A 19,146-nucleotide genomic window follows, 5' to 3' on the forward strand; every position below is an offset into this window, starting at 1 on the left:
TAAATGAAGAACAGGATTCAGATGGAGATCTGTAAACAACTTCTTCGTCTTCGTTTGCAGAACACTTCTTCAAACTAGAAACTGATCTAGATGAGCCACTTGAAGACACATATATTGATTTGAACAAGGATGTGTAGTCAAACAGCCAATCCGGACCCACTCTCGCGTCCGTCTCGTTTTCTTCCAACCAACGCACGTCATATGACTCCACAATTTTTTTTGTCTTCTTGTTGTAGACTCTATAGGCCGTGCGAGCAGCATACCCTACGAAATAACAATCATCGGCTTTTGCATTGAACTTCGGGTTGGCATCTAAGTGAAGAAGGGTGCAAGGACAGCCAAATACACGGAAGTGACTGACTGATGGCTTGTGACCATAAAGAATTTCGTACGGAGTTTTCATCTGAGCTTTGTTGATTAACACTCGATTCTGAATATAACAGGCAGTGTTTATCGCCTCGGCCCAAAAGAAAACTGGTAGTTTTGAATCACACAGCATCGTTCTTGCGGTGTCTTTTAACGTCATGTTCCTTGTTTCAGCAACACCATTTTGTTGGGGTGTGTGAGCAGAACTAAATTGACGCAGTATACCCTTTTCTGCGCAAAAATAATCGAGAACAGAATTCTTAAACTCTGTTCCGTTGTCAGTACGAAGCGCCTTCACCCGATTGTTAGTTTGGTTTTCAACTAATACAATGAACTTCTTGATCAAATCAGCAACTCCAGCTTTGTTGTGTAGAAAGAAAACCCACGTAAACCGAGAGAAGTCATCAATCACAACCAGACAATAAGAATTTCTGTTGATGCTGAGGACGTTTACTGGACCAAACAAATCCATATGTAGCAATTGAAGCACCTGGCTAATTGAGTTGACTTGTTTTGGCAGGTGCGGCTTTCTATGATGCTTTCCTTGAGCACATGACACACATTTTTCAAACATAATGAAGTCCTTGACAGCCAATCCACGGACCATCTCGTTCTTCGCAAGACGATTCAAGTTCTTTGCGTTAGCATGACCTAATCTTCTGTGCCACAGCATTGCAGATTGTTCAGAGATCTTTGAGAAAAGACACGTAACTTGTTCGGGAAGATTGCTATTCATGTCAATGATATAGGCATTCCCATCCCTTTTAGATTTTACAAGAATCCACTCGTCTGGGATGACAAAGCCTGACTTGAGAATCATGCATTCCTTGTCAGTGAAATGCATAGAATAGCCCTTGTCACAAATCTGAGAGACACTTAACAGACTATGTTTCAACTCGGGAGCAAAATTAACATTTTCGAAACTTAAAACTCCATTTGAGACAGTTCCTCTTTGAGTGATTTTACCGCCTTCTCCACCCGCAAAAGAGAGATATCCCCCATCAAATGATTGAATGTTGTGCAGTTGGGCGATATCTCCCGTCATATGCCGGGAACAGCCGCTGTCGACGAACCAGGGTCTGACGACATTTCCCTGCAACTGTCCCTGCAAAATGTGCGGGTTTAATTAGATTTGGGTACCCAGGTCATGACCTCCCTGGGTGATCCCGATGCCTTTTCAAATTTATCACATTTAGATTTTTCAGAGGACACAAATGATGTATTAGGAGCAGGTTTGGGCAGCCATTTATAATTAGGTTTTCTAAACGTCCCGGTTGATTTAGAAATGGAATGTTTATCAGTTTGCTTAAAACCTGTGAGACTTCTACCAGAGTTGGTTGAAGACCCATTGTGGCTTCTTGAAGAGTCTGACCTTGGCTTGGCCGAGCTTGGTTTTAGTAGACTGCCTGGGACCTAGTAATGAAAAACCTTTTTATGTCTTTGAAAGATAGCCCGTTTTCTACTCTGTTCATCTGCCCAATCATCATTTCGAGAGCGATTTCTAGAGGGATTTCTATTTAAAGACCTTCCTCTGAATTCGTTCTCTCCTCTTGGGAGTTTGAAATGTACAAACATACGATTTTGGCAGTTTCTAGCTATATGACCACCAACACCACAATTAAAACAAATTTGTTTGTTACTGTTGTAACTTGTGCTACATTGATCATATTTGTTTTCCATACTATCACTCCTACTTCTCTCACAAGAACATGAACATGAATTGGGTTGTGAGGCAAGCGAGGGTACAGTAGATGGAAAATTTTGTGATGTTAATGGTTTATCAAAATCATTATCACACACATCCAAATTATCAACCAAATTGTTCAAACCAGACTTTTTCAAAACATTCAAACTAGTATCAGAAGTCATAAAAACACCATCACAAAAAACATTGTCTTTTGAAATATCAGAAAACGTATTGTCTTTATTAAAAACTAAAGCTTCAGGTTTAGACTCGATTTTATTTTCAGAAACACATCCTTCAACTTCGTGCTTTGACTGATTCAAGGATTGATCTGCAGGAGAAGTAGAAATGTTAGTACTTTCAACATTAATAAATCATCCCGAAATAAAACCAGAGGGCTTGCCATAAACCATAAATGATTCATTGGCAATCTCTTCTTTGGACAAAGGCTTGGGCACATATGAATGATTGAAGGGAGGGGGTACATGGTTATACCCTAGACCTTTTGATTGATTCCTTTTAAACTGCATGCTTTGGTCTATCATATTTGCAACCACCTCACTTGAGAAGTCATATTTTCTAACATCGAGTTTGGCAGTTTCAAATTTTCCTTTCAAAGATTCAACTTCAACCACTAGCTCGGCATTTTGTTTGACTACATAATCATAGTTTTCACATTTATTATTGTAGTCTTCCTGAAGTCTCCTAAAGTCCTTAATTTTTTATTCCAATTGAGTTTTGAGTGGTTTTTGTCCCTTTCTAAGTTGGTACCCTTCATATCTAAGGTCTTCTACGTCCCTTATTAATTTTTCATTAAGTTCACGAAGAATCCTAAGATTTTCTACTTCACTGCCTAATGTCTCAATTTTGTCATGTAAAGTTTTAACATAGTCAATACAGGCTTGAGAGCATGATGGAAGACTTACCTTGGCTGAATTAGGTTCATGAGAAGAGGATACCATCAATGCAAACTGCAGCTCCTTCATCTCACTTTCGGCTGCCACAATCTCTGTTGGGGCATCATCACAAACTTGTGCTAGGTGGGCAGCTTCACGTCCAGATAGGTTCAGCGCTTGCATCTGATCCTCCCAATCAAATGACTGAGCGACCATAGCCTTCTCGTTGTTTATTTGACTGCCACTATGATTGTTGCCAACTGTAACCACTGTCCTATCATTATTGAGTCTTTTGTCTGGCTGTGGACAATCACGAGCAAAATGCCCTGGCTCGTGGCAGTTTAAGCATCGTAGCTTTCCTTTGCTGAACCCAACTTTCTTGTCAGCATTCATTCCCCAGTTATTCTTCCCAGTTTTCTTGGCAAATTGCTTCGCTGTAAAGACTGCCATGGCAATTTGCCAAGTAATGTCCATCTCCTCAACATCTTCAGGGTGAATTTGATCAAGATCGGAAAATGATAGTTGAGGTGGAAGATCCCCGGCTACAAGCGCATTGTAGTAATTGACTAATCCCGAAGCAAGAGCAAAATTCCCATCGCCCTCCTTTCCTCTTGAAGAAGAGGCTCCAGTTGAGGATGAAGCAGCTTGAGCAGCCACAAATGATTGATTCTGCGAGAAGGGAATGGTCGTAGCAGAGGAAGCCAATGGAGTTTGAGTTTGAGCTTGCGAAGGAGGTAGATTAAAAGATGAACCTGCAAAGGGATGAGAGACAGAAAAAGATGAAAGAGCACTGTTAGAGGAAATGCCAAGATTCGCAACTGAATACAAGTTCACATGGTTCATTTCCCGCTGCTTGTCATCAATATCACATGACTTGATGACAGCCATCACTTCAGCGAGAGAGAGGCGGCTGAGATCTTTAGTTTTCTTAATGACAGCTACATTCATGTCCCAAGATTTTGAGAGAGCATTCAGTAGCTTCTTGTTCACTTTTAGACTTTGTGTAGAAGATTCCAGCCACAGTCATTTCTGTATTGAGAGTTGTGAACTGATGCAGCTGTGATTCAAGTGTCTCTCTAGGGATATAGTTAAACATATTAAAACGTTGTCGCAGCATATCCTGGCAACTCTCTCGCATATCTTCATTTCCTTCATACACCTCGATCAGGGCTTCCCACAAAAGCTTTAGCCGAGGTATACTCTCTGAACCCTTGAGCAATGTCTGGTGACAAGGCCATGGTCAAGATGGCCAAAGCCTTTTCCTGGTCCTCCACACTTTCAAAATCCTCATCAGTATAATTTTCAATTTTCTTATCAACCACTTGCCCCGCAACTGTAGTGGTTATTCTGACTGGAGTCTTGATGACACATTTCCAGAACTTGAAATCTTTCATTTTTATGTACTTTTCTATTCTATATTTCCACTCGGGAAACCCATCAGCAGACATGAGCCTAGGAATTCGCGTGGTGGTACCCATGACAGCATCAAGCTCTTGAAAATGGTTTTGATTTTGAGATTCTATTTTGAGTTAATTAAAATTAATTAAGATTCAAAAAGTATAATAAAATAGAATTTACTGTTGAAAACACGATTTATTGTAAAAATAGTTTACTGAAAAAATAATTTACTGCCGTAAGGAGCTTGTGGCTGTAAACTAGGAGTTTGCGGCCGTAAACTCCAATTTTTTTTATTGATGTTTTCGGTTCAATTATTAACAAAAATTTAAGAGATTAATTTAGTTTACTGTCTAGGGTTCTTTGCGATTTACGAATATGGTCTTCAAATTAACAAACTTGCACCCAAAAATCGGTTCACGGCCAAAGAGCTTCAATTTACGGTTGAGGAACTTGACGGGTTTGCGGCCGTGTAAAGGAGCTTACGGCCGTAATCTTGGACCGGAAACTCCAAATACTTCAGATTTCTGATAAACAATAAAAAAACCCTTTGCAGAGAAATACGAACTTGTAACACCGTAAAATTTCAAGACAAAATTTTCATTTAAAATAATCATTTTAATCTTAGAACACTTGTTTAAAATCTCATTCATAATTGAATTACAAAACATAGCTTCATTTTCACTTGCATAGAAAACCAGGATCCTTCAAAATATGACTCTTTCTCTGGTGTGTACAATCAAGCCGGTGCCGTCCCGTGATACTGAAAGAAACCTAAAAACAACATAACACAAAACACTGTAAGCACGAAGCTTAGTGAGTTCCCCAAAATACCACACACATAACACATATAAGCCACTCGAGGCCATAACTCTATGGGTCCGTGCACCCAAACTCTGTGAACCCTCAGGTTCTAACTCTGTGAACCTTCCGGTTCTAACTCTAGGATCCCTTCGGTTCCAACTCTGAAAACATGCACCGCATAAATCACATAGAAATAATGCAGTACAACACATAGCATACACATAACATACACACACTAACACATAGCTCTGATTACCTACTCAAGGTAAGGTATAGTGAGAAGACTCACCTGGCAAGCAGAAAGCAGATATCTCCATACTTGAATCCCGAACTCGCCACCGCCTAACACGTAAGGCAAAACTCTCATGACTACAACTCTCGAGACTAGAATCAATCCTCTCAATGCACCCTCTTAAGGGTAAAAGAATATTTTACCCCTCTCTTGGCCCAAAGGCCACATCGCTGACCAAACCCTAAAAGTCAACGGTCAACCCTTGGTCAAAATCAAAGTCCTCAATCAAAGTCAACCCCTGACTGACCCTACTCGCCGAGTCAACCCTATGACTCGCCGAGTTCCTATAATCAGAACTTCACTCAATCCGCGACCTAACTCGCCGAGTCACTCCGAGACTCGCCGAGTCCAACAACTCTGAGTCCCCTCGCACACAACTCACCGAGTCATCCCTTGACTCGCCGATTCTCGACTCAACCAGGGAATATCGGGACTCTTCGACAAGACTCGCCGAGTCTAAGAACAGACTCGCCGAGTCTAAGACTATCATCAACCTACTCGCCGAGTTGTTCATACAACTCGCCGAGTTCCAGGCCATCTTCATCCAACTCGCCGAGTTGTTCTTCCAACTCGCCGAGTCCCAGCTCATCTTCAAGCAACTCGTCGAGTCCGCTCATGTGACTCGCCGAGTACCACCGGTCTGAATCCACTCAGAAGCATTCCAGGCCATGCAAATGATCCAAAACATAGGTCTAGTCTCATACAACTCATCCATCACGTAAAGTGGCAAACTTTACGTGAATCCAAAGAGATCTAGGCCTTATTCACTTATAACTAGGGTTTGGGACATGCAAGCTTCACTAAATAGTCCAACACAGGGACTTTCATGCTCTCTGATTCTTCTCCACTTCAGATCTGAGGTAGCAACCTCAGATCTAACCTCTAGACTTCCAATTTCATCCATAGACAAGATCCCACAAACCCTAAAATGAAGAAACAACATACAATCAGTCCAAGAACGAGATATTACCTCCAATGGACGCCCCAACTGCAATGAAATTCGAATCCAAGCAAAGCCCCTTGCCCCAAGCCTTCAATCTCACAAGATTCCTTCAACAAACTCCTCCAATGCTCCAAATACGCTCCAATCTTCTTCAATCACACTTTCTAGGGTTTCTGGACTTCAAGAGGGAATAAAGAGGCTGGGGGAAGGATATAATGTTCTTTAAATAGGGCTCAACCCCGAGAATTAGGGCTTTCTCCACACAGTGCCTACTCGTCGAGTCCATCTCATCGACTCGCCGAGTCAGCTGCTTAACACGCGACCAAGCCGCGACTCTACTCGCCGAGTCCATCCATGGACTCGCCGAGTCGCTCTTTCCCAAATAACACTTTTAGCCCTTCAACTCTACTCTTGCTATTCCGGGATGTTACAGAACTTGTACCAAAAAAACGACTGTAGAATGTCTTTGACACCGGTCTTGCTCTGATACCAATTGTAAGGTCCAAAAACGGATTTTACCAGAGATCAAAAGCAAACACAATCCCACAAAGCAAATAGAAAATGCAGGAAAATAACAAACCAAGCTTGCATACGTTTTATAGCTATAAACGTCTGATACAACTCGGTGGGAACCGTGAACACAAAAGGCATCAACAACCAAAATCATCTGACAAACCCACTATATATACACCTCAAGACCGTGAAGAGTTTACGACCGTAAGGTGTTTACGGCCGTAAACTCTTTTACAACCGTAAACTATAGTTAAGGCTAATTACCAACACGTCCCTATCATTAAACTGCAAAACTTAGACCAAACCACAAAACTAAGCCCTTCAATCCAACATTGAGAAAAAAGAAATTAATAAAGAAATATTCAAACGGTCGTTGATATGGGACATATTAGGTGAATTCTTGAAAGACTTTTGATTTCTTTAATATTTTTTTCACCAACCCAACAAACATTTATTTGCTTTTTTAGAAGTAGGAATATCCAAATCAATAGTTTAAACATATATGGGTCAACACTCTCTTCTTTAACAATAGTTAAAAATCAAACACATCAATGCTTGTACTTAAATTGAAGATGCTATATAACTGAAATCGTTGAGTTATTTATAAGTATATCCCGCCAAATCTTATGTTATTTAAACTTATTATATTTCATTTTTTTTTCAAATTACTAATTATTGGATCTTTTTTTTATATGCAAATTTGAAAAAAGAAACATAAAACCTTTGCATACATACCCAATAATAAAAATCAACGATTGACCTTTTTGATGAACTGAATCCAAAAAATATTGATTCCAGCTTTTATCATAATAAAAAAGAATTATCAATATCATATCTTTGGTTACATAAAAAAATAATAGAATGTTTAATGCCCACAAAATTCATATTATCTTAGATCTTTCATTAACACTATAACAAAAAATAAATATAACAGGCCCAAAAACTTCTAAAACACAAATGAGCCAACTTCAAATTCTTGTAATATCATTAATTTTTTCAAATAGAAACTTTAAAAGTTCCTTGATTCTCCTTTCTCTTAAACTCTATAGCCAAATCTTAAACAAATAAAAGTTACCAGAACACAATGAACAACTAAATCTCTACATAACCCTCCATAAACTTCATTATCCATAGATTGGACCTACAGAAATCTGTAGATTCAAGTAACGGCTTATCCAAGTCTATTTGTTAAAAGAAAGGTTCCACCGGTTCTTTTAATTGACAATTCACATATATTTTTCAAAACTATATTCTGTAACTAATCAATTTTAGTCAATAAGAGTTGACCCCGTCCTGCAGATAATTACAAAAACAAAAACATTATTAGTTAATGTTGAGGCATCCATCTCAAAGTTTGTCAAGACATGAAAAAATTATGTAGGTTAATGAGCAAAAAGCGAGGAGATGTTTCTTTGAATTAATGAGCTCAATATGTTAGCAATTAAACTCGAGATGTATACTTGGCTGTTTCTTTTTTTTTTTTTAATCGGGACATAACAACTTAATAGGTTAAGACAAAAAAAAGTTGGCTTAATGAAATCAGACACCCATCCAATACCTATTTCGCCTTTGTTTTCCTTCAAATTACTCACATGGTGATCATGGGTTTTTAAACCATTTGAACTATTTCCTCTCGTTGTTGAAGACACTCCATAACGTAAAAACACAACAAACTAAATGGAACATTACCGGTGCAGTAGCAAACTATGTCACTTAGTCAAATGATCAAGGGGGACATATTTTGAGCTTCATCCACCAAATACTGTTGTTAAAAAAGTATATGACTACCAACAAATTAAGCATAATAGTGCTTCCATCTACTTCAATGATCTGCCATGACTACCAAAAAAACTCCCAGGAAGCACTTCTTAATTCTTCATTCAAAAGGAAAACACTTGTAATCGATCTTAGAGTAAATTGTAGTTAAAAATGATAAGGAATTTACCTTTAAAGGTGAACTTGGGTAGATATACGATATCAACAATCCACCAAAGAGAAAAATATGAAATGGTAGAGAAACGCCCAGTCTAAAATAGGAAACGTAACGACATGATTTTCACCAAAATGATCCCATTTCATGACAAAGTTGTAATTTTTGTAAAATTAGCTAACATATAAGCTACACATTTCAAATGTACACATATTTGGTTGTAGAAATTGGCTAATCAGTTTAGCTTTTCAAGTAAAAAACATGTATGTTCAAGTTTTAGGAAAGACCAATTTTTCACACATAATGGATAACTACATTTAAAAAAAAGATTGCCGTTATTGGGAGTCAAATATACACCTCATAGGAGCCAAAACCAAATTACATCTGCTGAAAGTGATTTTGTGTATATCAATGTAACCCCATTCACAATATTCAATACTTTCATTTAGAATTGGTAAGATTTTTATATAACTAAAACATATTGTATTGAAAAATACGATTATAGAGCATTATGAATAATATAGGACAATAACATGAGATATTGAATTACCTAATTATCCTCCCTTATGTTTTAAATTTGTCCTGCTAGGTTCAGCAAGTCGGCAACAATCTGTACAAAATAAAACAATTATAATCAAAGTTGGCATGAAAATGTAAGTAAAACCAGGTATAAAGTTGTCATCATATGTGTATGAGAAGGAGAATAAGAAAATGAGTGAAAGAGTGGCGTGTATAGATGGTTCTAGTAGATTGATGCAACGTCGAATTACACCCCTTAATCACTTCAACTTCTTACGTTAACTACAATATTCAAACATGAGGTGTATAGGTTAATCCTTCACCTTGAAATAGGACATATGAAAAAGAACCCTGATCTAAAAAAGAGCAACATTGGTTATCAACATTTTGATTCTCTTCCTATCCATCACCCATCTCTACATATAAGCATCAACATATTTCCATGATATCCATACATATCAAATACCAACAGAGCTCACCTCAGTTGATATATTTCTTCAAGATCAAACTGAAGCTTAAGATCTGTAAAAAAATCAAATCTAATAAAAAAATTTGTAAAAATCTGCAAATCCATTCTAAAAAAAAAAAGATTTATGGAGTAAATCAAAATCTGCAATAACAAACTTGTTAATCAAAACCTTGTATTCAGATTTTCCTTACACTAAACCTCAAAATTTTATTCTACAAAATATGAGATTCACATTAGACACAAAAAAGAAAGAAAGTGCTCATCTTTTAACGTTAATCAAACTCATATGGAGTTATGGCTCATTTGTGAGAACATACGATAGAAGTTACTATTCTAGGGTTAGGCGGATCTAATCTACAATGGATCCAAACATAAAAATCACCATCAATAGCAGAAGATTAAAACGAAATCGAAGTTATTTTCGAAAAAACAAAATGACTCTTCGTCTTCGACACCCAAAACCCTAGATAAAGGTTGTGCAATGATGATGGTGTGAACGCAGTTGGGGCTAAGATTACGGGATGATTATGGTAACAAATGAAATAAGGAGAACGTAACTATACCACCTTAATCAATATCGGGGAGGTTGTTAGACAGGATGGAGAATACAGACCGGGTCAAGAGCCATCGACCTAGTTGCAATTTCTTCAAAAAAAAATAGATGAAAAAGAAATTCCGTTGTAATTTGTTCAATATAAGAGATGAAAAAGAAGTTGTTTTACCTGATTTGTACAGAGAATGACGTTGGTATGGTGGTTCTTCAAGAGACATAAGAGTGAGATAGAGAGGAGATATGGTGTGCTTCAGTTTACCCTAAACAAAAAATACAAAATCGAGACCTGATGAAACAAACGCAAAAATGATTTCTTATTGCTGGACGGTGGAGGTTTAGGTGATAATCATTGATGGAGAGGCGAGGCACTGATTTGGATGTGTCTTCAATTTTATATGAACAATGAAGATAATATGCCGAGATATGGGGAAACGGCGAGATAAGGAATGAGCCGGGTCAAAACAATAATGCCTTAATAACAGGGGCAATAAGATTCATTTGAAACAATAACGCCCAATTCAACTCATTCAAGAAGTCAGATTTGATCTAACCGATTCATTTGATTTTGACCAATTCAAAAGCTGAAATTGAGAAAAGGTTGGTTTAGCATTTGTTGACTGATTCACCGATAAGATCTGATTGCATAAACTTGTTGTACATTATGTTTTAAGCATTGTACCGTCTTGACTCATTCTAGTCAAAAAGTAGGATTTTTTTTTTTTAAATTTAAATCATCTATATTGGTAAGATAAGGATGTAGGTTTGAATGTTTCAATATTAATTTTATATTTGTACTTAATGCATTGTATTTTGTAATTTGTTGATAAATGTTTGTACATTCAGCTTAAAGGTTTGGACATCTTAAATCTATTTTTAGAAATAGTAAGGTTTGTATAATAAGATAGTATATATCTTACTATCTTATAAAAGAAATCTCACTATTTCCAAAAATAGATTGAATATAATAATATTATTTTTTTAAGACGTTCAAAACATTAAGCTAATAGTACAAGTAACCATCAATAAAATAATATTATATATATATATATATATATATATATATATATATATATATATATATATATATATATATCTTATAGTTATGTAATTGTTTAAATCGTATAAATAATGAAGCAATATGTACAAGTATCTAATGGAGAATAAATGTTATTTCCAATAATCAAGCCTTATAAGCATATAATTGACCCGACTTTTATTTTGACTTTTATTCAAATCGAAGGAACCCAAAATATGTACGTACATTTTTATTTAACAAAAACAAAAATTTTTCAACCATTATGTACACATTTTTATTTTTAACCCAAAACAAAAACGCAATTATATTTGTTTGCCGAAAACTATTTGCCGAATAAACATCATTCACCGCCCGCCGCTTTGCACGAGTAAACGACTAGTGTGTATATATATATATATATATATATATATATATATATATATATATATATATATACACACACACACACACACACACACACACTATTAGGATACCCGCGCGATGCAGCGGCGTAGATAGTTCCCTCCTGCGGATAGTTTCCTTGTGGCGATTAGTTTGTTTTTGACACAAGATAGTTTCTTTTGGCCTTAATATAGACAGTTCATTTTGGTGTGACCATAATATCAAAATGACTTAAGAGGGTAACTACCTCTTATCCGTGTTCACATATTAGCAACTTCTTTTTTTTGTACATAATAAAGCAACTAACTTGTTTTAACTGTTTAAATTACACCAATATTACCAGCTAATATCTGTTTTAACGGGTAACTCAAAGGGAATATGACTTAAAAGGGTAACTACCTCTTATCCGTGTTCACATATTGGCAACTTCTTATTTTTTGTACATAAGAAAGCAACTAACTTGTTTTAACTGTGTAACATCCAAAAAATCATGACCAAAAAATTTCTTTTTAATTTAATACTAAAACCATTAATTTAATATTCCGGCATCGGGCCCCGCCCGACATCAGGCCCCGCCTGACATTGAGCCCCGCTCGGTATACTTATTTGTCTCTCTTAGCCCCGCCTGTCGCCGGGGCCCGCCCGCTAAACACATACAATCCTATAACACGCTAACACATAAAGAAACATACTCTACTGTATCCCTGTCCTAAGAAACGTAGTCTGGTAATAATGAGATACAGAACATCGTTCATACTCAACTAGTGATGAGATACGGGAGCTCGCCCACACTCACCTCTTTACTAGGCACATACAAGTATCACACATACAACAAGTATAATCTAACATGAAACATTCCTCAGGCACCCGCCCGACATCAGACCTTGGTCTGGAATAACATACTAGCAAACAATGCCTATGGCTAACCCCCGAGTCTTCCTACTCATAGACTACATGGGCTGGCATTATGGCCTTAGACTCATTCACACTATGAGGAGACTCACCTTGCACTGCTGAAGCCCTGGCTGGAACTAGCTGAGTACGGACGAAGTTCTGTATCTCATTATTAGCAGAGTATGTTTCTTAGGACATGGATACAATAGAGTATGTTTCTTTATGTGTTAGCATGTTAGATGATTGTATGTGTTTAGCGGGTGGGGCCCGAAGACAGGCGAGGCCTAAGAGAGACAAATATGTATACCGAGCGGGGCTCGATGCCAGGCGAGGCCTGATGTCGGGCGAGGCCCGATGCTGGAGTATTAAATTAATGGTTTGACAATTATGGTTTTAGTATTAAATTAAAAACGAAATTTTTGGTCATGATTTTTGGGATGTTACACAGTTAAAACAAGTTAGTTTCTTTCTTATGTACAAAAAATAAGAAGTTGCCAATATGTGAACACGGATAAGAGATAGTTACCCTCCGTATTCATTTTCCCTTTGAGTTACCGGTTAAAACATCTATTACCCGGTAATATTGGTATAATTTAAACAGTTAAAACAAGTTAGTTGCTTTATTATGTACAAAAAAGAAAAAGTTGCCAATATGTGAACACGGATAAGAGGTAGTTACCCTCCTAAGTCATTATCTCAAAATTGTTTTAAAAAAACATTTGATTTTGTTCTTCCAACACATAATATGTCGAACCATTAAAATGTCTTTATTGTATCTAATACACTTCAATTCATTTTTTATGGATACGTTTTTTTATGTTTTGGATTTATATCAGAGTTTTAGGTTTCGGTTTTGGCATTTCGGTATAGGGTTGACATGTTAACCACTCATGGTCCTCATGAACAGATAATATCGTTTCTTAAATTAAAAAATTATAGTGTTTTACTGTTTTATATAACGTCTCAAGACGTGTCGAAGCATGTGGGTAGATGACTTATGACGTGAGTTTTTTTCAAAACATTTGATAAATTTATATGTAAACCTTTTGCCAAATTTCTTTATTAATTTTGTTTAAGGTATTCTTACTAAAAAGAAGAAAATCCTGTCGTTATAAAAATTTATATATTAAAATGTTTCTAAAAAATTTAAATAAAAACTGATGTATTTTTTTATTACATCTTTATAAAGTTATAAAGGCTTAGCGGCACAATTTGTTGCCCGTTTGCCATCTCACTCATTGTACGATAACAATTAAATAGAAGAAATCAATATGAATATATCAAATTCAAAGTGAAAAAAAAATCTTCATAATAAATTAAGATTAAGATTAATGAATAAAGAAAACTATAAATAGACTTTACATCTTTAATAATAATAAAAAAAAAAGTTAACAATAAATGTTATACCGGTAAAATCAAAAAGCTTAGAAAAACAAATAGACAATCTATGATTATGAGAATTGCCACCTATGAGTTGTTACTTCTCAAATCTTTAGTAAGGCTAAGGCTAAGAAGTGTCTATCACGCGTGAGAAAGGGAGTGAAAATATGTCACGTCATTATTTTAACCATTTCACAACCAACCTACTAGATTGTGGAAGTGGTGTTTACTAGTAAAGTGGTGGTGAAGAAGAGAGAGATTGTAGAGAGAGATAGACACAAACAAATCTTCCACCAATCAGAGCTTTAGTTTTCTTCTGTAGCCGGTACTACGCCACAAGACACTCATCCATCTTTGGGGTGGTGTTCACGCATAGCCTACTATGCCACATGGGACATCACGCGTAGTTTGATGATACCGGATAGCCTAAAGATTTTATTTTCTTTAATAAAAAAAATGGAAAATGTCATTTGAATAGGTCTTTTCTAGCAAGTGTGTTTGCACTATTCACGCTTTCCGACAACAAAGGGGTGGAACTCGAACTTGGGTTAATCAGTTTAAAATTTGATTCCTTCTAGTTATCCATTTCTAAGTTTTTTAGCTGTCTTTTTTTTACATTTTCTTATATATATATATATATATATATATATATATTTACTATATTATAAAAGAAATCATATTATTTTTATAAATAGATTGAATATAATAATATTATTTTTTTAAAACGTCTAAACCATTAAGCTAATAGTACTAGTTACCACCAATAAAATAATATTTTTTCTCCCTTTGACTCGCCATATATCTTTGAATAACTTCGATGATCAAAATTTGTATTCTACATCCTTAATTCGCGTAATTTGAGTTTTAAAATCCATTAAAAAGGTACAATATCAGTCTCACCCTTAAACCTAAGTTAATCTCGCATCCTTTAACACCGCCTTCCTCGGCCACCATTGCACCAGCCACCAGCTCTATCATCTACCATCGGCTCCCTATTTAACCTTGAATCAAACTTGACCCAAACATTACCCTCAAATACGGTGACGTAAACATCATCCAGTTTCTTCCTGTGTGGACAATATCTATCATCACCAGTAGCACCCCTGCCGACGACCTTCACGATTTCAGGGATTTGTAGAGAGAGGATTACAAATCGGGGGTTTGGGAAGGTGATAATTATTCTTCATAAATGAATTTATGCTACTCTACTACTGGTGAGTTTTTCATATCCTCTTCACCTTCTTGAACGTGTTTGTTCTTCTGATTCTTGTATGTTGCTTGACTTTGATGGTGATGCTTTTTTTTTTTTCAGTTCTATTGTATTATTCTATACCGATGTTGTTTCATTGTATGATCAATTTCTATAATCTGTATTGAACTGAAATAGTGCTTCCCGATTTTCCTGAAAGTTTTCACAGGTAATTCCGTAATGGTGAAATGATTGAATAAAGCGGGTCAATGGGAAGATGATGGCTAAAAATCGGCTCAGAATGCTCTCCGCTTAGTTGGGTCAAAAGAATATCTTTAGGAGTCGGGTTTGAAACACTATGCTAAGCTTCGATCCCCAGCACTCTTTCACTCTTCAGTTGTGTCAATTATGTCTCCCCTACAATACGAACTATGCCAAACTCATCATCTTCTTTTTCCTTATTTCTGGAGGTAAGAATTTCCATCGGATTTTCTCTTTTTGTTCTGTCTCTTATTCTCTTACCTTATTTTCACATCCAACATTGTTTTTTTTAGTTTTGTATGTATTTCTGTCAATGGTTGTGGTTCTCCAAGATCTACATATTCAGTTATAAAATCCATAAAGAAAGTATTTCAAGAAGTACGTCCATTTGCCTTTCCTTTTCACCCACTTCCCCTGAAACTATTGTGATTATAAGCTGTTGTTGTAAACAGGTTTTTCAATTTTGAACACGTGGTTTTATTTTCGTGTAATGATCTGGTTTAATCTTTTAATTTGCATCTTTTATTCTACATTTTTTTTCTCATTTTTTGTGTGAAATTTGTGTTAGGCTTTTTACCAGGTGGTAGAGTTAGGGCTCCAAGTAAATACCAAAAATCAAAGACAGGTAGCTTTTAACTTTGAATCTCCTGATCTTGACTGTACCATGAATGAATGTGAATGGAATTTAAACAATGCTTTTGATAGAAACTGTGATTGTGAACTTTGATTGGCCTTTGATTTGTTCAAGTAACTCTAAATTTATCGATCTTGGAAGCTTTTACTGATCTTGGTATGCTTTTAAAGAAAACTATGATTTTGTTTTACAGTGAACTTGATGAAAGAACTATAGATTCAAGAGAAATGGTAGTATCTTGAACTTGATCACTAAAAATTGATTGACAAATTGTAAACATGATCCAATAACGCTTGGATCTAAATTATGATCTTTTGATAGCTGTTAGAAACAGCTTTGTCATTTGCAGGTTTAAAACAAGAAATAAAAAATAACAGAAAATGAGAAGTTGATCGAGGTTTAAAAGAAAGGAGTTAAAGGACGTTAGAGAAAATAAATTGAAATCCAACTTTTAACCAATTGTGGGGAGTTTCTGATTCATGAATTTGATAGTTTTATACCTTTATATGCATGTCAGGTCAATGAGCACTATTTTGAATTTGCATATGTTTCTGGTTATTTACAACAGGTCAAACAAGACTTAAAGTTCAAAGAAAGTTTTAAATCCATCCAAGTTGATTTTTTTTGTTTCCTAGAATGATGATGGATAAATGGAATCTAGAAATGTGGTTCTTTGATCTCCCGGGTTTTCAGTCATATAAAGTTTTATATATGTACTTTCTGTATCAAGATTCTTGACCTGGTTTAGAGATTTGAATGTTACCAAGCTTTTCTATATCATAAAGCTTGACCTAGGGTTGGTATAATATTATTGTAATTCATATATTTATTTTTAGAGTATTATAACATAGATGAAGATTTTCCTGATTTAGAAAGATACAAATGTAAAATTTGATAACGAGGCAATTGACTTTCTTTATTTATGTTATACCATATCTTTTTTTACTGTTCGATTTATTCCTTTTGAAAGAAGTAATTTTATTTGACTCTTATTATATATAATCATTTATTTCTTTTAATAAATGATTATTACTAATAATGAAGCATTCATATATTAAAAAAAAATTTGTATACATAAAAAAATTAGATACATTGGTTCATAAAAAGTGGTCTGATTGAAAACGTGGACTCAATCAAGTGGTAAAATTAGTGTCAAAGCTAGAAAAAAGCATGGTTAATAAAATCTTACATGATCATTAAATGCTTTTTTAGTTAAAAATATGTTTTCATATGTAAAACTGGTAACTTTAAAAAAATTTAAAATTTTGAAATAACCTAAATAAAACAAGTTGAATTTTGTATTGCCAAGTTAATTTTTAAAATTGTATTATACTATTAGTGATTTAGTGTTTAAGTATTTTTAAGAGGTTTTAATCATTTTATTATATTTTGTAGGATATAAAACCATTATAAAATAATAATACATGTTAATATACATCAGTGTTACTGATTTTTATGTCAGTGATTATTATTATTATTATTATTATTATTATTATTATTATTTAATGAGAATGCACAAGATTTGTAAAAAAAAAATTATGTTTGGAGCTAAACAATATACTATTTTCTAAGATTATATACAATGTTTTAATAATTTTGCCTTGAAATAAAATGTTGCAATAAATTATAATTGTCATATAAAAAATAATACAAATATATTAACAATTACTATGAAACCTATCCAACAAGTCATGAAAACAACAATTGAAAGCAAAAAATAATTCCAATGGACGAAAATATGTTATGACAATAAATACGTGAAGAAATGTTTTTGAAAGTCTTTAAATTTGTTCCTACCATGATTTTAGGTTTGTTAATGTCTAAATTTTATCAATTTTTTTTCCCTTAAGTTTACAAATTTACTAAAAAGATTCTTAAGATTCCAAATCTTTTATGCATCTACCCGAATAATGTTCTCCAAATTTGACATGAAAGTCTTTAACTTTTATAAAGTTTATCGGTTTCGTTGCTTAAAACTTACTATTAGGGTTTAGGGTTTAGAGGCATCAAGAACAAAAACTAATAGTTCTTCAAAACAATCTGAAAGCGAATCAAAATTAGAAGCCACACCAACTATTTAAAAATGGTTAATTTAAATCAGTTTCGGTTAATTTTTCGGTCATTATACTCACTTAAACTAATTGTATTTAGTTGTTCATGTTAATAAGAAAAATGATCCCAATCAGAAGGTTTTTTTGTAACATGTATACAAAGAAAATTAATTGTCGAATAGAAATTATCTACTGACCGGTAAAATAAACTATTCGTTAACAGTTGAAAAGAAAATGATCACTGGATGTCAAACTTTTAAACCGAAAAAGTACTACTCGCTGAAATAAAATATCACGCGCCGTCGCATCGTGCGGGTATCCTACTAGTATATATATATATATATATATATATATATATATATATATATATATATATATATATATATATATATATATATATATATAATTTATTGAGCCTTTCTTTTATATTTACAATTATATGGATGTTAAGTTTTAAAAGACTTAATATTACTAAAATTATAATATTATTAAAAGTTCAATTCAATACATATTTTAAATATCATTAAATTTGCTTGATAATCTACGCATTTCGTTTTAATATTTTTGAAGAAGATATATATTACTCTCTAGACATGTTTGGAAATTTATAATGAAATATATAGTTTATAAAAGTAACGTTCATATGTATACAAACACATATATTTTTAATGTTTATAAAATGTATTGTGACAGAACACATACGTTCATTAATTATCCAATATGCTAATAAAATGTATTGTTTAAACTATTTCTTTTAGAATATAAAATTCATAATTAAATTGGGAAGTGGTGTAATTAATTTGAGGGATGGAGTTTTATTAATCCACCGAAACACAAATTTAATAAAAGCAATACATATTTGACATTAAGGTCCCGTTTGATAGTTTATGTCTGGGAAAGTGCTGTCTGGTAAAGTGTTATCTGCGAAAATTTTGTGACTGGGAAAGAAATCATGC

The 19,146-nt window shown here is 34.5% G+C and overlaps 1 protein-coding gene and 1 long non-coding RNA gene across 12 annotated transcripts; one reads left to right on the forward strand and one right to left on the reverse strand.

Annotated features, from left to right (window-relative positions):
• Positions 1 to 7,757: 7,757 nt before the first annotated feature.
• On the reverse strand, positions 7,758 to 10,867 carry LOC111897748 (uncharacterized). 6 transcript variants are annotated; one of them, XR_006189319.2, is made up of 4 exons: positions 10,534 to 10,867; positions 10,378 to 10,456; positions 9,822 to 9,864; positions 7,758 to 9,433 (listed from the first exon to the last, which is right to left on the reverse strand). It is a non-coding gene; the product is annotated as an uncharacterized LOC111897748 (long non-coding RNA). The 6 variants fall into 6 exon arrangements; XR_002852372.3 differs by having other exon boundaries at positions 7,758 to 9,624; XR_002852371.3 differs by having other exon boundaries at positions 7,758 to 9,864.
• Positions 10,868 to 14,910: 4,043 nt separating this feature from the next.
• LOC122196887 (uncharacterized) lies at positions 14,911 to 17,067 on the forward strand. 6 transcript variants are annotated; one of them, XM_042900261.2, is made up of 5 exons: positions 14,911 to 15,269; positions 15,465 to 15,714; positions 15,799 to 15,883; positions 16,074 to 16,130; positions 16,708 to 17,067. In XM_042900261.2, exons 2-5 carry the CDS (start codon positions 15,653 to 15,655, stop codon positions 16,777 to 16,779), a joined length of 276 nt encoding a protein of 91 aa, XP_042756195.1. In that variant the 5' UTR covers positions 14,911 to 15,269; positions 15,465 to 15,652; the 3' UTR covers positions 16,780 to 17,067. The 6 variants fall into 6 exon arrangements, 1 of the variants encoding a protein (XP_042756195.1); XR_006189321.2 differs by lacking the exon at positions 16,074 to 16,130; XR_006189324.2 differs by lacking the exon at positions 15,799 to 15,883.
• The last annotated feature ends 2,079 nt before the right edge of the window (positions 17,068 to 19,146 follow it).

This window comes from Lactuca sativa, chromosome 3 (assembly GCF_002870075.4).
Source record: "Lactuca sativa cultivar Salinas chromosome 3, Lsat_Salinas_v11, whole genome shotgun sequence".
NCBI lineage: Eukaryota > Viridiplantae > Streptophyta > Magnoliopsida > Asterales > Asteraceae > Lactuca > Lactuca sativa.

Excerpts from the sequence above, each read along its gene's own strand:
- LOC122196887 (XM_042900261.2), top strand. The coding sequence starts at position 15,653 with ATGTCTCCCCTACAATACGAACTATGCCAAACTCATCATCTTCTTTTT. Across the intron at positions 15,884-16,073 it reads TAAAGAAAGTATTTCAAGAA|GCTTTTTACCAGGTGGTAGA; the intron begins GTACGTCCATTT and ends AATTTGTGTTAG. Across the intron at positions 16,131-16,707 it reads ATACCAAAAATCAAAGACAG|GTCAAACAAGACTTAAAGTT; the intron begins GTAGCTTTTAAC and ends TATTTACAACAG.